Source organism: Gastrolobium bilobum, unplaced genomic scaffold, assembly GCF_033153095.1.
Source record: "Gastrolobium bilobum isolate Gb01-03AN ecotype WA unplaced genomic scaffold, APGP_CSIRO_Gbil_v1 utg20715, whole genome shotgun sequence".
Taxonomy (NCBI): domain Eukaryota; kingdom Viridiplantae; phylum Streptophyta; class Magnoliopsida; order Fabales; family Fabaceae; genus Gastrolobium; species Gastrolobium bilobum.
This window is the reverse complement of record NW_026896837.1, coordinates 85421-94071: the sequence shown is the minus strand read 5'-3', so window position 1 is coordinate 94071 and position 8651 is coordinate 85421. Positions and strand designations below refer to the sequence as shown.

The window sequence follows — 8651 nt, the reverse complement described above, 5'->3', positions numbered from 1 at the left end:
CAATCAGTCATGTAATGGTTTCTTACGGCACTTACGCCACTGACTGCCTTACTCCGATCAAACATTTCGAAGGTGCTTTTACCGAGGATAACATTTACCAAATGTTATTACGTGGGTGCTTTTGCCCCAAATTAAAAAAGAAAATGACGAAGAATCCACTAATCCATACACTAACCTGATTTATTAAAGAATGAGTTTCTGGGTTTATAAACACACCTTATAATCCACTAACCCATACACTAACGTGATTGCTACCCTTTCCACGTGTATCCCACTAACAATGTATTAACACTCTTGCTGACGTGTCTCTGTACACTACCACTAACTTCCTAATTCAATACACATGTTAACTACATACTCAATCGTAACAGCATCAAATTCTTCTTCTCAGTTCTCACGTGCAGATCTTCTCATTGTAACCGAACCCAAAGTTACTTTACTCTTTTATTTAACACGACAGAGGATCCACTCCCACCGCCGACAAATTTACAAATGAATACCCGTTGAGTTGTTTTTTTCATCTAAAAACGAAGGAGCAGTGATAGGAAGAGTCAAAAGTTGAAAGATGAGTGTAGTGCAAGTTCTTTTGGGACTAGTTTTGGTGTTGCTGCTGCATGTTTTCAATGTGTTGATATTGAAGCCAAGATCACTCAGAGCAAAGATTCAGAAGCAAGGGATTAATGGGCCTTCACCTCACTTCTACTTTGGCAACATCCCAGAAATGAAGAAGCTTTTACTTCAAGCTCAGTCAACACCAACTACACAAGGCAAAGACAAAGACAAAGACAAAGACAAAGACAAAGAGAGTTCTATTTCACACACTTGGCCTTCCATTTTGTTCCCTTACGTTCAAAAGTGGAGAAACCTATATGGTCAGCTACTATTTCCTGTCTCATAATTACGTTGTTTTCAGATATATCACTATTACTTTTTGCTACATATTTGGTTTTGGTTTTCAAACATTCTCTAGTAGGGTTTTTGATTATGAAGTATTTTGAACACAAAATAGAAACACCCACTTAATGTTTTCAATTGGGGTTTTGGGATCTTTGCTTATTTTCTGAGTTGATTGGTTCATTGAGTTGATTGGTTAATGAACGGCTGAGCACAAATTTGTGTTAATATGTTTGCGTTTTCATTTTAGCATTTTGAAGGCTTCCGTGTTGTGATCTTTCCTAAAACCCAAATGGACGTTTTTGTGGAATTTGAGTGTGTTCTGACTCATCAGAGTTATGGGCAAAAAGAGTCCTGACCCAAGTATGGGGATCCCGTCCACATGTGGGTGGTTTGGTATCTGTTACAATCCAATTGCAAGGTATGAGATTTGGGGTCCCTCGTCAGAAACATAAGGTTCTGGTGTGGGATTTATATGGATTTTGGGCTCTCCTACTTTACAAGCTAGCTTTTGGGGGGAGGATGAGGCTCTCCCAAGATTTGTATAGCGGCGGCGATTGTGCCATCAAGCCTACGAATGGCGAGGGGTGGTGTGTGCACTTGTAAAGATTTCGATACTCAAGTCAGTTTATGTTAGAGGAACTTGTATGCCTTAGGACAAGGGACTTGCATTTGTAGGTAGAATATGCTCGTGTGGATTATGTGAGTCTCTACTTTTGAGAGCAGGGTTTAGACCTTCTCAAGTAGCTTGTTTGAGAAATTTTACATTTGTGCAAAACCATAAGCTGCCACGGATGTTGTGGTTTCAGGCACTACGCGGTGGCACCAGTCCACTGAGCATGGTTTTGAGGCATTGGTTTAGTGGGTCAATCCTTGAGCCGTGTAATTGATCCAGAACTGTTGCACCCAACTTGGTGCTTCGTTTGTCAGAGTGCCGAGTTATAGGTGCATTTTTAATTCACAACGATGTGATACAAGGTTTTGTGTCTTTCTTAAAGGTTTGTGACCAGGGAGTAGGGTCTTTCCCTTTGGCCTTTAGTTTTCTGACTGAGGTCCCATCCAGTGTGTGCCTTTCTTTGTTTAAGTTTCCTTGGTTTTGGATTTAAGTACTATACGATTTGTAGGTTAATATGATTTTAATGCTATTCGCTTAAGTCCATATTTTGATTTCAGTTAGATACATGCAGGTCCAGTATACTTGTTTTCTACTGGGAACATACAGTGGTTAATGGTGTCAGATATAAACATGGTGAAGCAAATCTTCCTATACACCTCTTTGAATCTAGGGAAACCTTCTTATCTGTCCAAGGATATGGGGCCACTCTTAGGCCAAGGTATATTGTCATCAAGTGGACCCATTTGGGCTCATCAGAGGCAGATCATTGCACCTGAACTATACCTCGATAAGGTGAAGGTAAGTGTATAATACCCAACCCTACCACACTCAAGAGAAATGGAATACTCCATAGAGAAGAAATATGTCCCTTGAAGACTATTGTAAAAGGAGACAAATGATAGACATAAATGCAGTAGTTGGTATTGCTGTCTCATATGCAACTGTTTGTTTAGAAACTGTCTCATTCGGGAGAGGATCCTCTCATATCGCATCTTAACATGACTAATCTTAGTCATCTATAATTTTTCTCATTATCGCATTTTAACATGGCTGATCTTAGTCATCTATAATTTTTAATGATAAAATCAACATTCAGCTATTTAAATGATGCTATCCACTTCTTCGTTTTATCCGACTAATCCGATTTCAGGTTTGAGCCTCTTCACCTTTATCAGGAATTGCGACTCTCAAGAATCGAATCCACTACCTTTTGGGCATGTCAAATCCTAGGGTCTAGTTGGATCGCCACTAGATAATTTTTAATTATTGTGCTTGTAAAATAGAGAAGAGGAAACAGTCATTTTAATTGCCGACTATTGATTTTTCATTATATATTATGGATAACTGAGATCTTCTGGTCATGTTAAAATGAGACATGAGAGGATCCTCTCCCTTTTTACTTAAATCATAAATATCGAATAAAAATGGCAATCTAATAATTTTCTTTTGCTGTTAATCCTGTTGAAGGCAATGGTTAATCTGATAGTTGACTCCACAAATATAATGCTAAGGTCCTGGGAGACTAGACTTGAAAGTGAGGGAGTAGTTTCCGATATTAAAATTGATGAAGATTTGCAAAGCTTGTCTGCTGACATAATTGCTAGAGCTTGTTTTGGTAGCAACTATATTGAAGGAAAAGAAATATTCACAAAGCTTAGAGATCTTCAAAAACTCCTGTCCAAGATATTTGCTGGAATTCCGGGCTTTCGGTATGTATGATAACTTAAAAGACTTTTATGCTCATGAATCGTGAGAGATATAGTGTGCATGTTTTCCATTGTAAAGTTTTCCTTTTGCTTGCATCTTTATTCTTTACCATATATTTGTATATTATGTTCATGTTCTAATTAAGAGGGCGAGCCTGGAGCAGTGGTAAAGCTGCTCCTTTGTGACTGAAAGATTACGGGTTTGAATCCGGAAAACAGCCTCTTCGTAAATATGCAAGGGTAGAGCCCTGTACAAGGATAACCTCACCCCTAGCCTTGCTAATCGGGGCTTAATGGGGAGTGATTTTGGTTCGTTATCTAGTTAGTGATGCTACTAATGTGGAAAATGGTATCATATTTGTTTAAGATACTTGCCAAACAAAAGCAACAGGCTGGTGTGGAGATTAGAGAAAGAGATAAACTCAAAGATATCAAAGCTCATAAAACAACGCCAGGAGGAAAATCATGAGCAGGATCTTTTACAGATGATCCTTGAGGGTGCAAAGAATTTGGAAGGTGGTGATGGCCCTTTATCAAATTCCATTTCACGTGACAGGTTCATGATAGACAACTGCAAAAATATATTCTTTGCTGGCCATGAAACTACTGCAATCACAGCATCATGGTGCTTGATGCTGTTAGCTCTACACCAAGATTGGCAGGATCGCGCTCGTTCTGAGGTACTTGAAGTTTGTGGAAATGGTGCTCCAGATGCAAGCATGCTTAGAAGCATGAAAACGGTATGTTTCGTTTCACACTGTTTGTGCTGAAAGTTAAATGTTTCCATGAAATACATTAACTTCATAGGCCCTTGGATTAATTATCTTGATCTTGGACTTCAAAAAAATGGCACGGTAAATTTCATTTCAAAGATTTTTTTTATGGTACACTTTGCATGAATGACATATAATGAATTTCACCGTGTCTTTGTTTAAGTCAAAAACTAAGCTTGTAATTGAAGATATTTCAATGCAACATTTTGCCATTTCAATTGCATTGCAATATCCATTGAAAAGTATTTTATATAAATTTTCTTACTCAAGATTTTGTTGGTACATAATAGGCAAGATATTGTACCAAAAAAAAAAAGGCAAGATATGCACACTAAAAAAGTGATACATGGAGTTGAAAATAAGAAGGAACATAGAGAAATTAATCATGCTAGTTAGGAATTCTTTTAAAAAAGGCCTTTCTTAATTCAATATTGTTTGTGAGCTGTTGTGTGAGAGCTAAAGTATATCAATATAGAGGTGTTCTTAGAGGCAGTGGTATGGATCAAAGCTCTTGGAAGAGTCACCGTAAGGGCATGATGACTCAATATTTCAGTATAGTTTTGATCATAAAAGTATTGGATGCCTCTTCAATGGGTGAAGAGAGGTATATATAAGTGAAAAATATTCCCTACTGATAAAAGAGAAAGGAGCCAAAGCTGTTTGTTCAAGTCCTCACTACTGTGGTGCGGTAGTGCACCACTAATGTGTAAAGTGGTGAGCTGTATTGGGGAGTGAGAAATCATCTACAATGAGATCCATGGTTCTCACTATAGGGTGGCAGGGGAGTGACCCTTTGATTGGGCCTAAGCACCAGCCCATAATCTTGGACTGTGATGCCGGTCTAGAACAGTTTTGTGTATCAATTTTATCAATATAATTGTAGTAAATCTTTTCAGAGTTTCATGAGCATTCTTACTGATCAATTCAAGATCTTCTATAATTTATACCTGCAGTTAACCATGGTGATTCAAGAGACTCTGAGGCTTTATCCACCATCAGCATTTGTTGTGAGAACAGCTTTGCATGATATCAATTTAAAAGGTATCCTAATTCCAAAAGGAATGAATATTCAGATTCCAATCTCAATACTGCAGCAAGACCCTGAGTTGTGGGGGCCTGATGCTTACAAGTTCAATCCAGAAAGATTTGCAAATGGGGTGCTTGGAGCTTGCAAGAATGCACAAGCTTATATACCATTTGGAATAGGTGCTCGTGTCTGTGTTGGACAGCATTTAGCCATGACAGAACTGAAGGTGATTTTATCTCTCATTCTGTTGAAGTTTCGCTTCTCTCTCTCTTCAAGTTACCGCCATTCACCTGCCTTCCGTTTGGTTATAGTGCCTGGCCATGGAGTTGTTCTTAAGATGACAAGAATTTAAGCAACAATATAACTGTAATGCTTTCTCCTTGTTATTTGGGAAGGTATATACAGTAATAAGACACACTTTCCTTTCCAATGAAAAAATAGAAGAAAATGATATTTTATATTTCTTGTATATCATTTACAGCCACCAATATAACATGTATATATATATATATATATATATACAATCAAACTAAACTAATTAAAACTCAAATTTAGTTTGAATAATAGATAAGATAAAATAAGTTACCAAAGAAGATAAACCAAACATACAAATCTTCTTTTTTTGAACATAAGTATATGAGTATATACAAATTCCTTATTTTGATTAAAAGATGAGATATCTCTGTAATCCCAAGCTCATATAATATGAGCATTTGGAACCAGAGATATCTAGTTTTCTTTGTGTATTATATAGGGGTATGGATTTTTACTGTGACAACATCTGACCCCAAAAAACCAAAAACAAAAAGCATGGTTCTCTAAGGACAAGATGCAGTATTTTTTTTACCCAACTCATTCATTGATTTCATGACTAGTTTGATTTGAGCACTTGTTGGATCCATATTAAGATGCACTATTTTAAAGTAGCCATATATGGTTGACCAAAAAAAAAAAGACTACTGGCAATTTTCTGGTAGAGGAGTTAAATGCAATATGAGGGGAGTCAGGTGTGATCCCTCAATTGTGAAAGCGAAGGAAAAACTATATCATAGGAATTTAAGGAAAAACTATGCTTATGTTACACACAGAAATAGAAGGAAGAAAAACAACAGGACCCGCCAATTATACATATTAAGTGGAAATTGAAATCATAATTGAAATATATTCTTATTCTGGCCCATCCTTTTTGTTTTTGGGACATGGCAGGTAAGAACACCATATATATATATACACTAAAAGTATAGAAAAAGAAAGTGTCAAATGAGGCACATTAACAATTAAGGATTAATATTTTTGTGCAATCTTTAGAAGGCGAGAGCTAAGCTTCTTTGGTTTGGAGAATATGACCATGTGATCAGAATCTTTTATCATTTTCAACTCAGCAAATGGACCAGTTCTTTCAATCATCCACTTTTGTATATCCTCTGTTATCAAATTGTCTCTTTTGCTGATGATAAAAACTTTAGGTACCTTTCCATTTCTGTCATTGGTAACTGTTGTTTCTTTCAACAATAGTTCAACATCATTATAAATAGGTACAGGTCTCACCAGGGACAATGCAAGGGTCAAATCCTACATATTTCAATTCAGATTAGTTTCATTATAAATTTATAATCACTTGTTATTACCTCAATAAATGGGTACCAAAAACTAGATTGAGTTCATTTGAAATTTTTTACCTCAGGTGGTGATAATTGATACATGTTGGTTGCCATGAATTTGGGTCCAGTCAATCTAGCTGTTGGAGGTTTGTTAGGCCCATGTCCATAGAGGAACCCGCCCTTGTCTTCAGCTGCAAAAATTACTCAAATTATAATTTAATAAAAAGGGCAAACCTTATGCATAATGTTTTCTGACTTCCAAGAGTAGGGATGATGAATTATTGTTCACAATCTTACTCTTATATTTTTGTAACTAGGTTATTTTTCTAACTCGAACCTGAAATCTTTTGATCACAGAGAATAATATTAGCACTGCTCCAAGGCTCACTCTCTCAGATTATAATTTAATAAAATGTTAATTTCTTATTAGCCGTTAGATCACGGTTGCATCTAATAGCTCTATTTTATTAGTCATATTATCCGTTGAATATAATTGGAATCAATGGCTAAAATTCAATGTAAGACTTATTATTTTTATACAAATATAAATTAATCCTCCTCTAATTTGAGATATGACATAATGCTAACTTATGGAACCTTAAAAAATAATCCATACACTTCTTCTGAAACTTTTGCATAATAATACACTCAAAAGCTCTAAAAAATTTGTCTTTGATTGCCTAAAAAAGTATGATATTAAGAGAGAAAGCAATGTATGTACCTCTTGAAGAAGAGCTGGATATGTGAGGTTTGCACTAATCACATATGCAGTAACAAAAACAGCAACTGAGATTTTCTCAGGGAACCTTTCCATAGCAAGAGACATGGATATCCCACCAAGACTATGACCAACAAGAATCACCTTTTCCTTTGGCGGAAGAGAATCCATCAATGTCATCAAAGGTTCATAGTATTTTGAAATTGAACTAATCTCTTGCACCTGCTTTGGGTTGACACCAGAAGCAGCCAAGTCAAAAGTTGTAACATTATGATCAGCAGATTTCAACAGAGTTGCCACCTTATACCAACACCATGCACCATGGCTACCTCCATGAATCAGCACAAAGTGCACACCATTAACACATGTAAAGAAAGAAAGAGAAAATAAGAGAAGAATATGCACAAAGTGCAACTCCATTTTGAACATCTTCTAAAATTTGGTCTTTTTCTATTTCCTTTCGGAATGGCTATTCCTATAAGAACCGGAGCATTTAGTTCTATATATGCAATCATTCTAGGTTTATTTTATTTTCATATCATTCATTTTTTTTTTTTCCAAAGTAGCTATCTACAAAAAACAATATGAACTATAATTTTATTCTAGGGATTAGTATATTGCGAGCGTGCAACATCATTACAAAGTCAAAACTTTTTAAAAATTATCATGTTGTAAAGCATCTTATGTTCAACTTTAAAAAGTATACTTGATCTATTTGAATGTTTTATAACAAAAAAGAATGGTTAGAATGTTCAGTAGTTATCATTATTTGTTTCTTAAGACTATATATTATAATAATATCAGACAGTTCGGATACACAGATGTTCGAATTGAAATACAGCTTTACAGCCTGTGGTGAATTGTCAAAAATTTGTTCCTTTAGATGTGTCTGGTCTTTGACTAATTATTTTCCCATTGAATTGTTCTAAGCTAGCTTTTGATGTTAATATTCATATATGGTTGTATAACTTATTATTTTATATTCCGGAGATTAATTAAGTACTAAGTACAAATGCAACAACCTTAGAAAGTATAAAAAATGATCACATGGCATATTTATATTAGGTGTTCCTTAGCCAATGCTATCTTTCAAAATTTCTTTCTCTTTTTGACACAAAATTATAGTTCTTAATACTCTAAGGGCATGTTTGGTATATAGTACAAGATAATGCCTGATAGTATAAGACCTGATAGTATAAGGTATTATTGTATAAAACTTGATTAAATTTTAATACTATCCAGCGTTTGGCATGATATTGTATAAGATAATATCATTCAATATTTGGTAATATATTATATAATACTAGATAGGTTAA

At 35.4% G+C, this 8651-nt stretch overlaps 2 protein-coding genes across 3 annotated transcripts; one reads left to right on the top strand and one right to left on the bottom strand.

Annotated features, from left to right (window-relative positions):
* The first annotated feature begins 404 nt into the window (after positions 1–404).
* On the top strand, positions 405–6778 carry LOC133302264 (cytochrome P450 714C2-like). 2 transcript variants are annotated; one of them, XM_061502020.1, is made up of 6 exons: positions 405–872; positions 2082–2308; positions 2978–3219; positions 3584–3956; positions 4943–5242; positions 6701–6778. In XM_061502020.1, the coding sequence occupies exons 1-6, from the start codon at positions 566–568 to the stop codon at positions 6731–6733; spliced, it is 1482 nt and encodes a 493-aa protein (XP_061358004.1). In that variant the 5' UTR covers positions 405–565; the 3' UTR covers positions 6734–6778. The 2 variants fall into 2 exon arrangements, with proteins under 2 accessions (XP_061358004.1, XP_061358003.1); XM_061502019.1 differs by lacking the exon at positions 6701–6778 and having other exon boundaries at positions 4943–5442.
* LOC133302265 (methyl jasmonate esterase 1-like) lies at positions 6266–7764 on the bottom strand. Its single transcript, XM_061502021.1, has 4 exons — positions 7339–7764; positions 7234–7246; positions 6696–6820; positions 6266–6588 (listed from the first exon to the last, which is right to left on the bottom strand). The coding sequence occupies exons 1-4, from the start codon at positions 7762–7764 to the stop codon at positions 6301–6303; spliced, it is 852 nt and encodes a 283-aa protein (XP_061358005.1). The 3' UTR covers positions 6266–6300.
* Positions 7765–8651: the final 887 nt, after the last annotated feature.